This window comes from Astatotilapia calliptera, chromosome 9, assembly GCF_900246225.1.
Source record: "Astatotilapia calliptera chromosome 9, fAstCal1.2, whole genome shotgun sequence".
In the NCBI taxonomy this organism is placed as follows: Eukaryota; Metazoa; Chordata; class Actinopteri; order Cichliformes; family Cichlidae; genus Astatotilapia; species Astatotilapia calliptera.
In genome coordinates, this window is record NC_039310.1 from 31,871,004 (window position 1) to 31,890,759 (window position 19,756).

At 45.6% G+C, this 19,756-nt stretch overlaps 3 protein-coding genes across 4 annotated transcripts in view; all 3 read left to right on the top strand.

Moving 5' to 3' along the window:
- On the top strand, nt 1–9,420 carry hus1 (HUS1 checkpoint clamp component). Its single transcript, XM_026180556.1, has 10 exons — nt 1–220; nt 818–945; nt 1,055–1,231; nt 1,655–1,762; nt 1,837–1,911; nt 2,951–3,050; nt 3,270–3,404; nt 3,499–3,773; nt 3,909–5,311; nt 8,942–9,420. The coding sequence occupies exons 1-8, from the start codon at nt 169–171 to the stop codon at nt 3,579–3,581; spliced, it is 858 nt and encodes a 285-aa protein (XP_026036341.1). The 5' UTR covers nt 1–168; the 3' UTR covers nt 3,582–3,773; nt 3,909–5,311; nt 8,942–9,420.
- Nucleotides 9,421–9,499: 79 nt separating this feature from the next.
- On the top strand, nt 9,500–14,937 carry tubb6 (tubulin, beta 6 class V). Its single transcript, XM_026180535.1, has 7 exons — nt 9,500–9,753; nt 9,834–9,997; nt 12,302–12,410; nt 12,516–12,626; nt 13,049–13,164; nt 13,781–13,909; nt 14,029–14,937. Exons 2-7 carry the CDS (start codon nt 9,941–9,943, stop codon nt 14,845–14,847), a joined length of 1,341 nt encoding a protein of 446 aa, XP_026036320.1. The 5' UTR covers nt 9,500–9,753; nt 9,834–9,940; the 3' UTR covers nt 14,848–14,937.
- A 2,442-nt stretch (nt 14,938–17,379) lies between these two features.
- Nucleotides 17,380–19,756, top strand: part of dipk1c (divergent protein kinase domain 1C) — a 49,301-nt gene continuing 46,924 nt past the window's right edge. The window contains exons 1-3 of one of the 2 annotated variants that reach the window (XM_026180518.1): nt 17,380–17,737; nt 18,045–18,115; nt 18,207–18,463. The gene's annotated coding sequence lies outside the window, so the exon portion shown is untranslated. Of the gene's footprint in view, nt 17,738–17,809; nt 18,160–18,206; nt 18,464–19,756 lie in introns of those variants that run through there. The other variant, XM_026180519.1, reaches the window with a different exon arrangement.

Here is a 19,756-nt window from a genome sequence, read left to right on the forward strand (position 1 = left end):
CCCCGGGCCACTGCTGGTTGTTTTCTTCTTTCGTTGGGCGGAACAATTAACAGCTTCCAGGTGGCTATTGTTTCCGCCGGACCGTAGACACAGACGGACCAAACAAATCAAAAAGTTCCCCGCCTGAAGTCAAAACGGAAGATTAAATTCTGCTGTCGGGACGAAAAAATGAAGTTTCGGGGGAAAATCATCGACATCGCCTGTTTGAACCACTTCACCCGTGAGTGTGAAACATCTGTTTGTGCCGAGAGCCGAAGCTAAGCTGTTAGCTTCCCTCCAAATGCTGCACACAAACTGTAAAAAATAAAATTACATCTAATTAAAAGTTCCCGATGCGGGACTTTGTGCTTTCTTTAGCGTTTCTGACATAATAGGAAAAGTCTGTAGTTCGGCTTACAGCATGTGCTCAAAGAGCCGCAGACTGGTTACTGTTATCTAAATTTAACAAAATCTACATGGAGTCTGGTGCAGGCCTAATGAGTCATGATTAATTACCACAAAAATATCAGCTATATGTTTATGCTGCGTGAGTAATCTGTTATTTACCGGCTCTGTAAAAAGTTTTCCACTTCAAGTTTTCAGCTAATTTTTGTTGTTTAAAGTCAGTTTTACTGTTGAAATGTTTAGTTTTACTTAGTTTTCAACAGTTGTAATATTAACTGTAGATTTATTGTTTTTAGTGTGTTTATCGCGATCAAGTTTTTCAGAAGTGCAGATCAGAGATCTGATTGAAGTAAACTATTATTAAAACTAACCGAGTCTGCGTGTGACTGATTAAATATTTCTCCCGATTCACACCTCTGATCTTTCTCACCAGGAGTCGTCACCACCATCTCAAAGCTGACAAAGATGTGCGTCCTGCGGCTGACGCCGGACAACCTGTTCTTCGTTCTGTCCGGTAAAGTGGCCAACGGCGGCGTCAGCATGTGGTGTGAGCTGTCACAGGTGAGAGCCGACGCTTCGGCTTCCAGCTGCTAAGAAAATAAACTCAGGAACGAGTCTGAGATGATCAGGACCGTAATAAATGACCCTGATCCCGTCCTTCCTCGCGCAGGCCAACTTCTTCGACGAGTACCAGATGGAGGGCGTGTCCTCCGAGGACAACGAGATCTGTCTGGAGGTGACTCCGGAGAATCTGTCCAGAGCCCTGAAGACGGTCCAGAACGCCAAGGCGGTCAAAGTCAAACTGACCAAGAAGCACTGCCCCTGCCTCACCATCGCCGCCGAGCTGGTGAGAGCACCTGAGAACAACTCACAGTCAGCAACAAGTTCACCTGAGACGTCTTTGTCTCTGCCACAGCTCGAATCATACGTTTAATTTTAGCCTATTATTCATAACATCAGGAGATGCGCTGCGTCTGGGGATACATTCATCTACAGTCGGCTCTCCGAACCAGAATCCAGCCACAGGTTTATCAAAGTTAGATTAATCATTCAGTCATGAAGAAACGTGGCACTCCAGTGTGAACCAAGGCCAGAAAACAATAAAGCCGAGGTGTCGCCCAAACCCTGAGAGGAAACTAAACACGAGTCAAATATAGAAGCCAAAAGCAGAGCTGAAGACAGCTCATACTGGCTCATCTTTAGCTGCTTTTAAAACTCATTTGAACCTTTAATCTGAGAAACTTGAGCCCTCTTCCTCTGTGCCGCCCAGCCCACCCTGTCCAGCGTCAGTCGAGTCGTCACTCACGACGTCCCCGTTGACGTCATCCCCCGGAGACTGTGGCACGAGTTCAAAGAGCCGAGCATGCCGGACTTTGATGTAAGTGAAGCTGCCGAACACCAAATCATCCTTTTTATGAGAGCTGCCTTTTCATCACGGTTGTGTCACTGCAGGTCAGCATCTACCTCCCTCCCCTGAAGACCATGAAGAACATCGTGGACAGGATGAAGAACCTCTCCAACTTCCTGGTAGGAGGTTAAACATGTTCAGATCAAACACGGACTCATGCAGAGAGGAGCTGCAGCTTTATTTCTCTGGATTTGGGTCATTTCAGTCACGTTTGTCGCCGCGTTTGTGTAACAAACTGTCCGGCATGTTTTTAGCATAACGGTAAACTCCTTTATTTTGAAATACGTGAAAAGGCGTCTTCCTGTATGTCAGCCCTCCGCCCGGCTCGATGTAGAAATATTGAACTGAATGTGAACACGATGTTTATGTCATCTTTTCCCGAGAAGCCAAGATGTCAGATGAAAATAATTACATATTTAAACCTCGTGTTACCTGCGACAGGTGATCACACAGAACCTGAAGCCTTATGTCGCTTTAGATGTTTAGATGAAATATGCTGAAATATTTGGAGCGTTTTCATCTCTTTACCTGCAGTCGGACAGGAAGTGAAGGTGTTAAGACGTCAGCAGGCGTTACAGCTCTGTGTTAAATCCTCGCTGTGACCAATGGGAACTTTTCAAGAAGCCTCATTTCAGCTTTCATAAACACCTCCAGCAGTGACTCTGACACTGAGTCAACTCCAAGAGGAAAACACTGCCACCTAGTGTTTGTGCGCTGAATTAGTGAAATACAGCAGCCCCTCGTTTATCGTGGGAGTTACGATCTAAAAATAACCCGTGACAGGTGAAATCCGTGAAGTAGCAGTGAATTATTATAGATGTTTCACTGCACACTTTATACACTTTTCTCCAGCAGGCATCAACATTTTCTCTCTTGTTTAAACAAAGTTCAAACCTTCATAGAAAACTAAGTCCATCATTATAGAATGAAACCAAATCAATCAGATCAACAGAGTCACTTTCTTTCTTCCAAAACTGGATGACCTTCAAAGACATGAAAAATCAACTTTAAAGAGACCTTAACGTCTGAATCTTCCTGTGTGTGTGTGTGTGTGTGTGTGTGTGTGTGTGTGTGTGTGTGTGTGTGTGTGTGTGTGTGTGTGTGTGTGTGTGTGTGTGTGTGTCTGTGTGTGTGCGTGTGTGTGTGTGTGTGTGTCAGGTAATCGAAGCCAACCTGAACGGCGAGATGAACCTGAAGATTGAGACCGATCTTGTTTCCGTGACGACTCACTTCAGAGACCTGGGAAACCCTCCGTGGGGTAAAAACACGCTTTAGCTCCACGAGCAGCTCAGACCTGCTGACGGATGAGCTCAGTCATCACGTCACATCCCTGATAACCAGTTAATTCTGGGGGGCGGGGCCTAAAGTCTCACCCTCCACCTGCTGCTGAGAGCCTCGTTTATATTTAATAATTACTGATTGTCAGTGTATCAGCTGTGGGCCATACTTTTCATACATTGCTCCTCCGTCCCTCCAGGCGATGACGCCTCCCAGGATGGCGGCCCGTCTCAGAGCAGGGACCCGGAGAGCATGGTGGAGGCCAGGGTGGACATCAGGAGGCTGCAGCAGTTCCTCGTGGGGCAGCAGGTCAACCCCAGCAAGGCCATGTGCAGTGAGTCTCCCCTCACATGTTCGCACTCAGGACAAAACCCACCGGGGTCTAATCCACGTCACAGTTTAACACATTTCTCTCTCGTCCTCCTCAGACATCGTCCATCAGAGCGTCCTCCACCTGATTCTGCTGCATGAAGACATGTCGCTGCAGTACTTTATCCCCGCCGTGGCGTAGACGCTCTGCTCGGCGCCAGTCTGAGGAAGTAAAGCTGGACTAAACGGTTTCAGGTGTTTCATCACATGGACACAAAGCTGAGCGCGCCTGTGCTCTGTCTGACGGAGGCTCAGAGTGGAGCTCTCCTCTCTGACCTGTGATGGTGTTGGAGGCGACGCAGGACGGAGGAGCTTTGGACCGCTGAGATAAAGAGTCTGTGTTTGTGAGACGTTTCGACAGTTTTTGATTAAAAGTGTTTGAAAATAAAAACGTTTGAATATGTAAGTTCCTTTTTTAAAAAGTGACAATAAAATAAAAACTGAAGTATAAACATTTTGTCTGCTGCAGCTGCAGGTCTGGATGTCCTGAAACCCTCTGAAGCTGTGATGGATGGGACGGTTTCTGAAACCACCCTCCATCATTCTGTCACAGTTTGGCTTGTTTTAAGTGTATCAGTGGGTCCAGGAGAAATCTGCTTGTCCCTGATCAGGTTTGTTCCAAAGTCCACAGAGCCTCGAATCTCACCAGACGCATTTCAGAAGGAGAACTTTACCCTCCACAAAGACTCCGAGGTGATGGCAACACTGGTGAACCTGGTTATCAAGCTGCCACGCCCCTAATAATGCAAACTCCAATTGAAACAGGTGAGTTATTAAAGCATTCGTGCTGCACAGGTGTTATAAAGGTTCAAATTAATGAGAAGATAATCACGCAAACTGGGTATCCTCTCTTACCTTAGGCTAAAACTCAAACAGCTTAATATTAATATGGCGGATGTAGCAGGTGGTGGTGCAGACGTAGCTCCGACTTTCAAACGGTCACGATTAAAACCAGAGATATATAAAACAACTGATGGAAGGGTAATTGTAGAGGATGAACTACTTAATTTCCTTGCTGTAAAAATCAAAACTTTAAGTCAGGATGAAATTGTGTTGTTGGCCACGAACACATTTGAATCCGAGGGGATTGAAGCCTCCAAGAAAGTTTTGTTTGAGCTCTGCCCCACTACCTCACAGCGGTGCGTTGGATATAAAGGACAGCATAAAGACGCCAACAATATTAAACTCTGTCTTAAAGTGCTGAATGAGTGTGGGGAGAATATCCCAAGATTTGTCTCTCATCACCTGGATGATCTGCCGCCTGTTACATACTCCAGCATGGATGTGTGTTGTCTACTACGGCGAATGGACCAGCTGTGTGCTGAGGTGGGTGCTTTAAAACATGTAGTTAAACTACAGGCGGATGTCTGCGAGCAAGTTATGACCAATGCTGTGGAGGTCGACCAACGTGTGACTGTTCTTGAGTGTCAGCCTGAGGTACCGGCTGAGCCTGTTATGCTGAATGCTCAGGGGTCGGGGACCGCTTCCCACTTTCCCCTGGGGAAACACGCAGAGGAGCGGTGGGGGAGTCGAAGTAAAGGCGGCCCGCGTGAAAGGCAGGAAGCCAGAGCTTTGGCTGCTTCAAGGACTGGGACAACAAGCACAGTGTCAGCGTTTTGTCCGGAGATGTTGCTATGTGGTCAAGATCGGGCTCCGACGACAGCCCGAGGCCGTAATATGGAAACTACAGCAACAACGGAGGATCCCGTTGAGACAGTGCTTTCTACATGCTCTCCACAATGGAGTAAAGTTGTGAAAAATGGCAAGCCTCGTCTCAAGCTGGAGAAGGTTAATTCAGGTTCAGGAATGCATGCTGCTACCACTGGACACAATAAGAGGCCTGGACCTGTATCGATTATCGGCACTGGAGCTGTGAGTACAATCAGAACTGTGAAAACTAAATTGGTGAGCGTGTTTGCCACTATATTTGCCCTGGATGTAGATGCAGAAACTCTTGCTCTGTATTTGAGAGAGAAACTTAAAAGAGATGTGACCTGTCAAAAAATTGCTAGTAAACGTAGCAGGTTCAGCTCTTTCAAGGTTACTGCTGAATGTAATGATGTGGGTGAAATGTACAATCCTGAACTCTGGCCTGAAGGGGCTCTGGTCCGGCGTTTTTATGAACCTCGTAAGCCCGGTACGGTGGTGCCAAGCTCAGTGGATCCAGCAGGGGAGATAACTGCGCCTTTTGGTACCAACGTATCAACATGAAGATGTCTATTCGGGTATTATCTTACAACTGTCATGGTCTACGTTTGGGACAGAGTGCAGGGGACAAAGCTCGACGGATTGTTGTGGACAGTCTGCTTGCAGAATGTGACATTTTATGCTTGCAGGAGACATGGTTGTCCAAACAGGACCTGGGAAAACTTAACTGTCTAAATGCAAGTTTTTTGGGAGTGGGGGAATCAACAACTGATCTCAGCACAGCTATAGTCAGAGGCAGAATACCTGGAGGGGTTGCTGTGCTTTGGGACAAAAAAATAGACCCTGTGATAAAGCCCATTAGACTGGATGTAGACTGGTGTATTGGTATACAATAGTAGTTTTATCATTCTTAATATTTATACTCCCTATGAATCTTGTCAAAATGAGCAAGAATACCTCAGTAGGTTGGCTTTTATTAATGCATTTATTCAAGACAACGATACTTACAGCATATATGTTTTGGGTGATTTTAATGCTGATCTCACAGACAGCAGTTCTCAGTTTGCTGACCACTTAACTCGTTTTTGTCAAGTTAATAATCTTATCTTGTCTACCAAAGTGTTACTGCCTGCAGACAGCTATACATACATAAGTGAAGCCTGGCATAGTACATCATGGCTGGACCACTGTATCTGTACAGCTGATGGACATGCAGCTTTAGCAAACATGACTATTAGGTATGAGGTAACTGTGTCAGATCATATACCTTTTGGTTTTACTGTGAATGTGGAACAAATGCCAGCAACAACTGGAAACAATATTGCTAATATTGCTACCAGTGTAAAATTAGACTGGTCAGCTTGTAATGAAGATGATTTCTTAGCTTATCATAGTAATACCGATATACATCTGAACAACATTTCTTTGCCCAAAGAAGCTATTTTGTGCAAAGATGTCAACTGTAAGAATGCTGTGCATAAACATTTACTCTGCTCCATGTATGATGATATAGTGACTGCTCTGCATGAAAGTGGTACACTGCTTGATAAACAATATAAGCATAAGAAACCTAACATCAGACCTGGCTGGAAAGAACATGTATCCATGTACCATGATGAAGCTCGCATAGCTTATAAATGTTGGGCCATGGCTGGAAGACCTAAACAAGGCCCAGAATTTGAACAGAAAAAATGTGCGAATGCCAGATATAAGTACGCTGTTCGCTTTATAACTAAAAATGAGCAAATGCTGAGAGCAGATTCTTTGGCCAGGAAAATGTTGTGTAATAATATGGCAGATTTTTGGAAAGAGGTGAAAGCTCTTAATAACTGTAAACCATCTCTACCATCAACTGTTGAAGGTGTTTCTGGGGCAGATAACATTGCAGCGTTATGGAGACAGCATTACAGTGCGTTGTTTAACTGTATAAAAAGTGATCCATATGAGGACAATCTTGACATGAGTAATGACACAATAAGTGTAAGGACACATGAAGTATATGAAGCCATTCATAGGTTGTCTGATAATAAATCCTCTGGTTTGGATCACATCACTGCAGAACATTTAAAACATGCTAGTTTAAGGCTAGCTCCTCTTCTAGCACTCTGTTTCACTGGGTTTATGATTCATGGCATATTACCAGACTCAATGCTGTGTATTTTACTGGTACCAGTTATGAAGGACAAAGCTGCAAAAGTGAGCTGCTTGGATAATTACAGGCCGATTGCACTAGCCAGTATTTTATCTAAGGCGTTAGAATCTTGTTTGATAGAGTTAGTGTGTTCATCTCTTCTCTGGATAATCAGTTTGGCTTCAAAGCACGGCACTGACATGTGCATATATGCACTCAAGGAAATAGTCAGTTTGTACAGGGCTAAAAATTCATCTGTCCTCATGTGTTTCATTGATGCCTCTAAGGCTTTTGATCGAGTGAACCACAGAAAACTTTTTGATAAATTGAAGACACGGGGAGTTCCTCAATACATCGTGAGGATTCTCTCTTACTGGTACGCTCATCAGAACATGCAGGTTAAATGGGGAAGCAGTATTTCTGCCCCCTTTGGTGTCAGCAATGGTGTCAGACAGGGTGGGATTTTGTCTTCAATTTTATTTAATTTATATGTCGATGATTTGTCCATACAGCTGAGAGCCTGTAACACTGGGTGTATATTAGGTAAAGCACTGATAAATCATCTCATGTATGCAGATGACCTGGTTGTTTTTAGTCCAAGCAGTGCTGGGTTACAGGATCTTCTCAATGTCTGTACTGAATATGGTGTGCAATATGACATTGAGTACAATGCTGCTAAAAGTGCTGTTTTGATATGTAGAACCAAGCAGGATAAACAGCTAAATTTCCCTTTGTTTAAACTGGCACAAAAAACTCTTGAAGTTCTTAAAAAGGTGAAATACCTCGGTCACTTTATTACTGAGCAAATGAATGATGATGATGACATATACAGACAGCGATGTAAGCTCTATGTGCAGGCAAATACTATTGCTCGCAAATTCAGCTTTTGTTCACTTCCAGTTAAAGTGGCTTTGTTTAAAGCGTATTGCACACCGCTATATACTGCCCCCTCGTGGTCATCCTACAAACAATGTAGCATGCAGAAGCTGCATGTTGCATATAATGATGCGATGAGAATCCTTTGCAGGATACCTAGAAGTGGTAGTGCCAGCCAGATGTTTGTAGCTGTGGGTGTCTGGACTTTTAAAGCACTTTTAAGAAAGTTAATGTTCAGTTTTAGAGAACGACTGGATGGTTCGAGTAACAGTATAATTTTAGCACTTACAGATCCGACAGTGAGTGGTTCCCGTTACTCATCCAGTTTCAGAAAGCACTGGTTAAAGTGTTTGTGTATTTATTGATTTATTTTAAGTAATTGTGTTTTATGTATATTATGGTTTTATATTTTTACAAATGCTTTATATATATATATATATATATATATATATATATATATATATATATATATATATATATATATATATATATTTAATGGTATACCTTGTGTTGTGTTTGGGGGGGGGGGGGGGGGAGTTGTGTGTGTGTGTGTGTTTCTTGTCTTGTTTTTATGGACATGTAGTCTGCCAATAAAGATTGAATTGAATTGAATTGAAAAGGGGACAGTTTGTGTATCAGGCTGTAAACATGTTTAATTCTGCTGTAAAGTTTTAACGTGGCAGTCTGAGGACTGGCTCACTGCTGCCTCTGCTGGACATCAGAGGAACTCCCGTTTTTGTCTTGGCTTTATGTTCATTTTTACAGCTTTACTTTGGTTTTTTCAGACAGGATGTAGAAAATGTCTCCTGTTGCTAATTCTGCTCCCTGTGTTTCTCCGAGTCTTCCAGCAGGGGGCAGCACACCCAAACCTCTCAGCGCTTCATGTTGGCTGGAGGAGACCTTCAGAGTTGGATGTGTGGAGGCTGTGGTGCAGACACTTTTCTTTGTTTCATATGCGGCTGCAGGTTCCTGAGTGACGTAGGTCACGCCTCCTCTTCCTCCCCGCCACTGTGTCTGAAGGAGGATCGGTCACGGAGCAAAGCTCCTGTTTTACAGCCTTTGCTGTAAACTGACACTGCTGCTGGCCTCAGCAACAGCTGACCGTGCTTCATCATCATCATCCCACTCTGAGAGACGGTCTGCGCATGCTCAATCAGCTTCCAGCTCCGCGGACACCTGTTTACTCATGAGTGTTTGCTTTAACTGTCAAAGCAATTATTTTGAAAACCTGATATATGTTAAAGTTGAACATGTATCAGATTTTCAAAATAATTATACGATAATTCATCTGCGCAGCCGTGTCAGAGTTTCACAATAAAAAGAATTTAAAAAATGATTTTAAATGTCAGGATATCCGGATGAAATCCTCCACGTACTTCACCGGCGTGATCAGATTGTAGGAGTTACAAAATAAAAGCCGCAGTTTACAGAGATGCGCAAGGATGCGTTAAAGTGTCAGATTTTCAAAATAAATTCCTGCCATTTATTTCGTAGTAAGTTTAAATTCTTTCCCCTTTATCAGCTGTTCTTCTGAACAACCACGAGGAGCCTCCGTCACTCCAGCTGTTTCACGCAGACTGTCCACAGTGATCACAGCCTGCCCGAGAGCGTCCGCGTGTTTTACCTGACAGGTGGTGTTTTAAACGCAGTGGGCTCTGCTGTGAGTGTGAGCTCATTGCTGGACACAGGTTCATGCTGACTGGGACAAACTGGACCGTGACCCCCACTCCTCCCCCCCAGGGCGTGGTGACGTGAACGCGCCTGACAGGAGGAGAAGATGAAGCAGGACGCGCGCTCCCGCTCCGCAGACTCACAGCAGAGCTTCAGCGGACACACGCGGAGGAACCATGAGGGAGATCGTTCACATCCAAGCGGGACAGTGCGGGAACCAGATCGGGACCAAGGTAGGGACCGCGCCACGCTGATTCACAGCTTCGCACCTGCGGGGCGTCATGAAACGACTGTGAACAAACCAATCAGAGACACCGCGAGGGCTTCACGTACATTATCACTACCGTGGGGTTAGTGCGGGAACAGCAGAGGAGACGTGAATCACACTCGTTACTTTTTATTTAAGTAAAATGTTTCAAACGTAGCAGCGAGTGGGATGCGCCTCTGGAACCCGCTGCAGTAGAGTGCAGAGTAGAGTACAGAGTAGAGTACAGAGTAGAGTACAGAGTAGAGTACAGAGTAGAATACAGAGGGAATAATAAAAGTTCATCTAGAGTACATGTGGTGAGGGAGAGAGAAGTGAACTCTGTGAGCCACCCAGAGACTATTCAAGGAATCCACACACAGACACACACTTACACACACTTACACACACACTTACACACAGACACACACTTACACACACAGACACACACTTACACACACAGACACACACTTACACACACAGACACACACAGACACACACTTACACACACAGACACACACTTACACACACAGACACACACAGACACACACTTACACACACTTACCCACAGACACACACAGACACACACTTACACACACTTACCCACAGACACACACAGACACACACTTACACACAGACACACACTCTTCTCTCGGCTGGAAGTCAGAGATGAACACGCACAGATTGTTAATCTTTTTGAGTTCGTTAAAACTGTGAAGGGTAAATTGTGGAGTTTTTGTGGTTCTTCTTGGTTGATTTTGTTCGTTTATTGCAACAAGCCGGTGCCTCCTTCCTGTTAGCACAGACACTGATGTGTAACAGGGTGGTGTTGGTGCAATAACGGAGCAAAGCCTCCACCTCTGTGTAAGCTTACTGACAAGGTGTCCAGGTTAGGTTGTAACTCAAAGAACGGCAGCTTCGTTCATCGAGTCGGAGACGCTAGAACGTGTCTGACACTTTGAACAAGATAAACTGTCCCAGTTGGATTGGTACCCAGTGGAGTACAGCAGGATTACAGCACTCTGAACTAGTTTCAATTCAACGATTGCAGCTCTGACAGCAACCTCAGAAAATCTTTCAAAAATAATCACTGAAAACAACAGATTAAAGGCGTGAGGCTCTCACCTCAGTGCAGCCACTCAACTCTCTAAAATCTCCCAGTTTCCTTAGAATTTACTGGCTTGTTCTTTCATTTTCTCACACTTTCCTTCCCTGTTGCCATCCGAGCTTTTAGCCTCCATCAGAATCTCCATCAGACCCACTAACTCAATCTGAGGGACTAACTCGTCCCTCAGATTGAGTTAGTGGGTTTTTTTTAGTGTTTTTCTTCTTTCTTTTGTTTTGTTTTGGGTTTTTAGTGCATAGAAAGCTAAAAAAAAACCTACGAAGAACCTCAGACTGATTAAACAAAGCTCATTAGGTGAGAGGTATCACAGCCTGTGCTCATTTATAAGTAAAGATTTATTTTAATTTTATTTGTAATTTCAAGATTAGGCCTCAAACTTTCCTTTTTAGTGCTGGACCAGCTGACCCTGAATCCTCCCTTAGTTATGCTGCAATAGATGTAGGCTGCTGGGGATTCCCATGATGCACTGGGTGTTTCTTCTTCACTCACTATGTGTTAACAGACCTCTCTGCATTGAATCATATCTGTTATTAACCTCTGTCTCTCTTCCACAGCATGTCTTTATCCTGTCTTCCTTCTCTCACCCTAACCAATCACAGCAGATGGCCCCGCCCCTCCCTGAGCCTGGTTCTGTCGGAGGTTTCTTCCTGTTAAAAGGGAGTTTTTCCTTCCCACTGTCGCCAAAGTGCTGCTCATAGGGGGTCATATGATTGTTGGGTTTTTCTCTGTATGTATTATTGGAGGGTCTACCTTACAATATAAAGCGCCTTGAGGCGACTGTTGTTGTGATTTGATGCTGTATAAATTAAATTGAAGTCCTTGACACATCTTTAGCCGCCCTCTTCCCATTGAACAGAGCTCTGAGTTAGCTGCGGTGGTTTTCACACGCTGCAGTATGAGGTGTCAGATCAAGTCCGTTTAATTTACAGAAATGGTTAAAATCAGGGGGTGACGCGTGCTGCATTCAGGCTTCAGTAAAATGTGGGAGAGTCTGTTTCTTACAGCTTTTATGTTCTTATAAACTAAACTTTTTGGCCTTCAGGAGGAAGCTGTGAAGGTTTTAGAGCAAACATTTAACCTTGGACATCGGTGAGTCAGTGAACGCACCACAGAGGCAGGAAGTTGCTGAATCACCAATGCTTCTCTCTCTCTCTGTGACTCGCTCAGTTCTGGGAAGTGATCAGTGACGAGCACGGCATCGACCCCGCAGGGAACTATGTGGGTGACTCAAGTCTGCAGCTGGACAGAGTCAACGTCTACTACAACGAGGCCTCCTGTAAGTGCAGAGGAGAGTGAGTCACCTTCCGTTCAGGGTGATGAGATCACTTAGACTCCTGCTCAACTTTGGTGCACAAAGGTAACCACTCCCCTCTGTGTGCAGCGCATAAATACGTCCCCCGGGCCGTGCTGGTCGACCTGGAACCGGGAACCATGGACAGCGTGCGCTCGGGAGCCTTCGGACAACTCTTCAGACCAGATAACTTCATCTTTGGTAACCTCAGCAGACACGATCAGAACACGCCAATCAGCTCTAAACTTATGAAGTAGTTTAGTCTCATCCTTTATCCTGATCCTGCAGAGCTGCGGGTCTTTATTTAGCAGCAGTGTTTGACCCACCTGACGAGGCCGAGCACAGAATTCCTGCTCGGCGAGCTGCAGCGAAACTTTCCAGCATTAAATCGTCCGAGTAAACAGACTGACACGTCTGCAGCGTCTCTTATATAAACTATGTCTGAGCAGAAGATGAAGCAGAGGTTTCAGACACACACACACACACACACACACACACACACTCCTACTGTCCACTAGCTGAGAAATGGGTCACCACCAGCAACTGTGTGTGTGTCCATCTGTCGCAGTGATCAGTTTACATTTCACAGATGCATTTTCCCCTTTCTGATTGGCTGTCTGCAGGTCAGACAGGTGCAGGGAACAACTGGGCCAAAGGTCACTACACGGAAGGGGCGGAGCTTGTGGACTCTGTCCTGGACATAGTGAGGAAGGAGTGCGAGCACTGCGACTGTCTCCAGGTGAGTCATCTTTATGTGACCGACGCAGCCTTATTGGCTGAGTTTAACCTCAGTGGGTGGAGCTAAACCTTTTCTTCTTCAGCGTTCCTGCTTTAGTTTTTACGATTCATTGAACAACAAGATGCAGGATCATTAAAGTTTTCTCGAGACTGTGTTTTTCCTCACCGGCAGATTCACGTTTATGATTTGGACTCAAATTTCAGCTGAATTTAGTTCACGTTAGCGCTACATGCTAACAAATCTATTTGGACTCATGTTGTATGATGTTGGAAATATTTTATCCAGTCTCAGTTCTTCATCATAAATATAACGTATAGACCGTTGGGACGTTATGTTTCGGTCGTTGCAACGCTGCCAGGTCACACCTCAGACTGTGCAGGAGTTCAGCGATGCTCTGATCTGCGAGGACGCCCCCCAGGACACCATCCGTTGTCTCATTAGTGAAATTTTGGTAACGTGGACTGACTTCTGGGGTTGTTCAAGAATGTCAGTTTTCTAGTGATGGTGCCTTTAGGATAAACTGTGAACAGCATGTTTGTTCATGACACTGAGCTCCATCCTTGCACCGGTTGTCTGTCTCCTCACCGTTTACTGTAAGACGAAACTTCTCTTGCAGGGCTTCCAGCTGACTCACTCTCTGGGAGGGGGCACTGGCTCGGGGATGGGCACCCTGCTGATCAGCAAGATCCGGGAGGAGTACCCCGACCGGATCATGAACACCTTCAGCGTCATGCCCTCACCGAAGGTAGGAGGAGGAAATTTTGTCCGTCTGTCCCACATTTCCCAACGTGTTTGTTCGGATGCTTAATAAACATAAATACCGACTCGCCTCTTCTCACGTCCCGTCTGTCTTTGGTCCGTCAGGTGTCGGACACAGTGGTGGAGCCTTACAACGCCACCCTGTCGGTGCACCAGCTGGTAGAAAACACAGATGAGACCTACTGCATCGACAACGAGGCCCTTTACGACATCTGCTTCCGCACTCTTAAACTCACCACCCCCACCTACGGCGACCTCAACCACCTGGTGTCAGCCACCATGAGCGGCGTGACGACCTCGCTCCGTTTCCCCGGACAGCTCAACGCAGATCTCCGCAAGCTGGCCGTGAACATGGTTCCTTTCCCCAGGCTGCACTTCTTCATGCCGGGGTTTGCTCCTCTGACAGCGCGGGGCAGCCAGCAGTATCGAGCGCTCACTGTTCCCGAGCTCACCCAGCAGATGTTTGACGCCAGGAACATGATGGCGGCTTGCGACCCTCGCCACGGACGCTATCTGACCGTGGCCACCGTCTTCCGGGGGCCCATGTCCATGAAGGAGGTGGACGAGCAGATGCTGAATATCCAGAACAAGAACAGCAGCTACTTTGTGGAGTGGATCCCCAACAACGTGAAGGTGGCCGTCTGCGACATCGCTCCCCGAGGGCTCAAGATGGCCGCCACCTTCATCGGCAACAGCACCGCCATCCAGGAGCTGTTCAAGCGGATCTCTGAGCAGTTCTCGGCCATGTTCCGCCGAAAGGCGTTTCTGCACTGGTTCACCGGCGAGGGCATGGACGAGATGGAGTTCACGGAGGCGGAAAGCAACATGAACGACCTGGTGTCCGAGTACCAGCAGTACCAGGAAGCCACCGCCAACGACGGCGAGGAGAACTTTGAGGACGAGGAGGATGAGATCAACGAGTAAGAGTATGGAGGACCACAAGAGCCACACGTATCGAAATAAAGAAATCTGTGCTTAAATAATGAATTGTACAATAAATTCTGCATTTGTAAATTCATTCATGAATTCATTTTTACATTATTTATTCCAACATTACTAAAGTAATTTCTTATTTAATAATTTTATTTTAAATAAAAACATTATTTTTAAATATATTTTTAAAATGAATTATTAATCCATTAATTAATACTTCAAATTGAAAATGAATTTCACAAAAGAAGAATTAAACATTGAAAACCTCGTCTCAAACACCGTTTTTGAATTACATATTAAAAACAGATGTTTGTTAAAACACGAAAAGAGAAACGAGTTAAATGGTTTCTGGCACTTAAAAGGGCGATTCCACTCATTGTGTTTGTACAAAGGCCGTTCAGCCCCGGGATTTACACTGGGCTCCACGCGGACATGTGAAGAATGAAGGTGCAGTGAAACGTAGAGCTGGACCTCCCAGTGTGCACCTGCCTGACCACCTGTGAAGGTAACGTGGCTAACGCTAGCATCACCGCACGTAGCCCCGTTGTTTAAAGCTCATCTTAGTTCATGAAAGTTTTATGTCGCAGGAGGACAGAGTGCAGTGCGACGTGGACGCACAACTCTGTGAAAACGACTGAAAACACCAGTGTGGACGCGGAGCGTTTTCAGACGTATCCAGGCGAGTGTGGGCGGAGCCTGTGTTTCACCTGATGGGTACAATGTTGCTGCTGCTGCTGATGGTGCTGCAGGGCGGGGCTGTGCTGATCTGAGACTGCAGACATTAAAATAGGAGCTGATTGAACAATAATAAAATGCAAAGATTTGTTGCCTTGTGGTTTCACCAATTTTAAAAACCAAAAAACTGTAGAAAATAAACTGGGCTCTGCCTGTGCCTCACTCTGTGCCTCACTCTGTGACTCACCCTGTGACTCACCCTGTGCCTCACTCTGTGACTCACTCTGTGACTCACTCTGTGCCTCACCCTGTGCCTCACTCTGTGCCTCACTCTGTGCCTCACCCTGTGACTCACTCTGTGCCTCACCCTGTGCCTCACTCTGTGCCTCACCCTGTGCCTCACTCTGTGACTCACTCTGTGCCTCACTCTGTGACTCACTCTGTGCCTCACCCTGTGCCTCACTCTGTGCCTCACTCTGTGCCTCACTCTGTGCCTCACTCTGTGCCTCACCCTGTGCCTCACTCTGTGCCTCACTCTGTGCCTCTCTTCCTCCTTCGTCTCCTCATCTCATCTGTCACTCTCCACTTGCTGCCCGTCTGAGAACAAGGCACAGTTTACTGTTGCGTTAAAGTATTATTTAATCATCCACACTTAAAAATTCTTGCACCTAATCCATAATAAAGTTATAAGAGAAAAATGTTAGAACATTGTAGCTGTGTTGTTGTTATCCTTGAACACCTCTGCAACGCCACAACCTGTGTCACTGAGGCCTGTGCTCTTTTTAATCCAGCCTCACACAGCTCCTGTTTCCTCCTCGTGTCCTTACAGCACAATGTTATGAGTAATCGTTTTGTACCATCTCCAGAATACTGTTTATACTACAGCCACGAGTTTGCATCAGAATACTCCCCTTGTCATGTATTCCTGGTGCTATAATAATAAAGTAATCAATATAAAATGAAGTATTTATGATGATTCAATTTGTTTGATCCACTCTGTGCAGACACAAAGTTTATTAAATGTTTAAACTTTAGAGATACAATAATGTTGCTGCTGTAAAATCAGCATTTTGTCCTATTTGAAATATTTATAAAGCACCAAATCACCATTTTACACGACTTATTTTTAACACTTTACATGAGCGTATTTTTAAATTCTAATAGTTTCAGTGGGCTCACTAGTGGTGGCTAAACGAGAACGAAGACTCCCAAATCCCGTCACTGTTGGCTTCTCTGCTGAAGGTCCTGGATCCAGGAGCAGAGCTGAACCTGAACAGGCCCAGGGGGAAGTGAAGGGCGTTCAGAGTTTATCTTTTCTCCAAAAAATGACATTTTACACATTTCTACATAAAAATATGAACATTTGTCGATTTAAGAAGTGCAGAACGGCGCCGGTGCCTGTTTTAAAGTGTGAGACTTGTAATGCATCAGCGATGGTTCGCTCAGCTGTTGTTTCCAAAACTGTGCGCGTCGCTGTTTCAGGACCTGAGCGGGCCTCGCCGTGCAGACAAACACCGATGAGCCGCTTAATCTCCGGGGCCGGCGCTCTGTGTGCGAGACTTGATTTCCCAGCACTTCTGTTTGTGCTCGCAGAGCCGCCGCGCCCGTGTGCGCTCGGGCACAAAGAGGCTTCGTGTCTGTGGATCTGCGGCTCTTTGTCTGCACCGGGTTTCAGCAGAGTCGGCGCGTCACCTGAAACATCAGCGTGCTGAGTCCTCAGATCATCCGTGAGCAGTTTTGCACTGAGCCTGGCTCTGCTCAGTTATTCATATCATGACATCACCCAGGAGACTGTAGGGACCGCCCTCCTCCACCTACCTGTGCCTGTCCGTGAGGGGGAGGAGCTCCTCACACCTCCGTGGACTTTGATTTCTCTCATGAACATTTTTAAAGACGTGCCTTTGCATCTGTGTTTGTTTATAATGAGAGTAAATGTAAACGTGATGTGTTGTTTGTGGGTCTTTGATCGTGTGGAATATTTCTGCTGCTGCAGCTGAAATCCAACACTTTAGTTTTTTCTTTCTATTTGTTTAACGTGGAAACTTTAAACGTGGTCACAGGACGTCTCCGGTCCAATAACAGTGCAGGTGTTTGGCAGCAGTGATGAGTCTGACCTTCACCAGCAGAGGGATCTAATAAATAAGAGTGACGGCGGTTTCTTCATCTATAAAAGCTGAGCGGTTTCCTCTGTTACTGCCTGCAGAAGGTAAATGAATGTAAGAGCTGGTTTTGTTTAGTTTTTGTTACTTTTAAATCATGAGGAGGAGAAGGAGGAGGAGGGGGGTTGTTGGGATAAGTTCTCATGATAAGAACAGGCTGTGAGAGCAGCTGACTCACAGTGATGGAGACACCCAGAGTCTGAGCAAACGGATGATCCAGCTAAGAAAAGACGTTCATCTGTTTGTATTTTTGCTTTGTAAGGTCAGAATCTTCTAGTATTTTTAGATATTTCAGGTGCTTTCAACCATTTCAGGTTAAAGTTTAGCCTGGTTATAACAGACAGCAGATTTCAGGTCCATCTGCAGGATCCTCCTCCTCTCCAGACGAAGATCCAATCACACCTGAGGAACAAACTGCTGCTCAGGTGACCCAGCACTGGGTGAATCACCGCGTTCAGACATATCACAGGTTTATTTATTATTAAACAGCATTTTAATTCTGACACTCTCACACAGGGAAAGGTTTCGAGCTCTTTGATGATATTTTTAGGTGAACTGGGAGAATCGTTCTGAATATGGACGCAGACTCCCTGTGACTGTCGTATCTGACCAATAGGAGGTGCTGCAACACAACATCTGTATCTCCAGTAATCAGCAGGCGACCTGTCCAAGGTGTAGACGGAGATGATCTCAGTGATGCATTCAGGGAGCGTTTGAAGGGCGGCTGCAGGAGGTGAAGCCGATTATTCCACGTCCCTCCTGGTTTAAACAGCGTGGGTACTTTCTCTTTTTCTTCTCTCCTGCAAAACAAAACCTGAACCTGAAGGTTAAAATGTGCTGAGACATGAACTTTTTGAGGACGTACCTGTGAGTTAAGAAGCTGGGCCTAATGAGCAGGCCTCGGGTAATTGCTGCAGTTATTAAGGAGGCTCAGCTGAGATGGAGTGCCAGAGGCTGCACAGCCTGCAGGTCTAATTGGCAATTAGAGCGACGCGGAGCTCTGCTGGGCTTCTCCTGCAGGTTTAGTTGGGACAAAGTTTAGTTTTTGTTTTGTCGGATTTCCTCTGAGCGTGACGAGCTGCACTTTCCACACCTGGCACCAATTTTCAGCTTTCAGCATCAGTTTCTGATAGAAGTGTAGTGAGTTTACACTGCTAGGACCCATTTAAGCCTCCCCTCTGAGTCAGACTGCAGTGAGCCGATCATTCAGTCTGATATCAGAACGCTTTCTGTGTCCTGATTGGAGGATTTACCTGATGTAATGTGTCACCTGGTTTAAATAGCTCAGATCTTCCTCACATTCAGATTGCGCATCAGCGATTATTTAAAGGAATGATGAAGATCTCAGTAACACTTCAGGTTAGTTTGCAAACTCAGTTCAGGAGATATATGATGGTTCAGTTAAAGGAGCAACAGCACAAACATCACAGATTTACTTTGTCACTCGCTGAGAACAGTCGTCGTTTAGGTTTGACAGCATTTCCAGTAGATGATCTCAGATGTTTCCTCCTGCCTGGCAGCTCCATCTTCACCATCCTCCCTCCTCCATCTCAGCCTGTCTGACTCTGAGCTGTCCCTCTGATGGACTCAGAGGGACAGCTCAGTTAGTGGTGGTTGTGCTTTATAAAAATATGAAACATAAATCACCGGAGCCTCTCGGTGCCGTCTTACAGCAGCTCAGCTTTCTTTATTGTGTGTTTCAGGTTTGCTAATCTCAGATTATTTAACCTTCTTCAGCCTGTATACAGGTGCTGCTGCTCTGCAACCACGTCCACCTCCACCCACCTCCCCTTTAATGCTTTCTGATCTCCTGCTGTTAGTGACGCTCGCTTTGCTCTGAGCGGGGCAGGAAGTGAACCTGGAAAATATGAATAAGTGTAAATGGAATAAAAAGACTATTTAACTTCTACGTCAGCTCTGTCACCAGCTCCTTATGGTGCAGGTGAGAGTTTGATGACCAGTCACAGGGATGATGCTGAGTCTGCTGCAGCTCTGTTAAGTTTATAACAGATAGTTCTGGCCTCTGAACACCAGCAGCGCTCCAGCAGCCTCCCACGGTCGTGGCC

What these genes read in the sequence shown, in the direction of transcription:
- hus1 (XM_026180556.1), top strand. Translation starts at nt 169, where the DNA reads ATGAAGTTTCGGGGGAAAATCATCGACATCGCCTGTTTGAACCACTTC. An exon ending in TCACCATCGCCGCCGAGCTG is followed by an intron (nt 1,232 to 1,654) that starts GTGAGAGCACCT and finishes TGTGCCGCCCAG; the next exon opens with CCCACCCTGTCCAGCGTCAG. An exon ending in CCTGGGAAACCCTCCGTGGG is followed by an intron (nt 3,051 to 3,269) that starts GTAAAAACACGC and finishes CCGTCCCTCCAG; the next exon opens with GCGATGACGCCTCCCAGGAT.
- tubb6 (XM_026180535.1), top strand. Translation starts at nt 9,941, where the DNA reads ATGAGGGAGATCGTTCACATCCAAGCGGGACAGTGCGGGAACCAGATC. An exon ending in CTACTACAACGAGGCCTCCT is followed by an intron (nt 12,411 to 12,515) that starts GTAAGTGCAGAG and finishes CTCTGTGTGCAG; the next exon opens with CGCATAAATACGTCCCCCGG. An exon ending in ACCAGATAACTTCATCTTTG is followed by an intron (nt 12,627 to 13,048) that starts GTAACCTCAGCA and finishes GGCTGTCTGCAG; the next exon opens with GTCAGACAGGTGCAGGGAAC.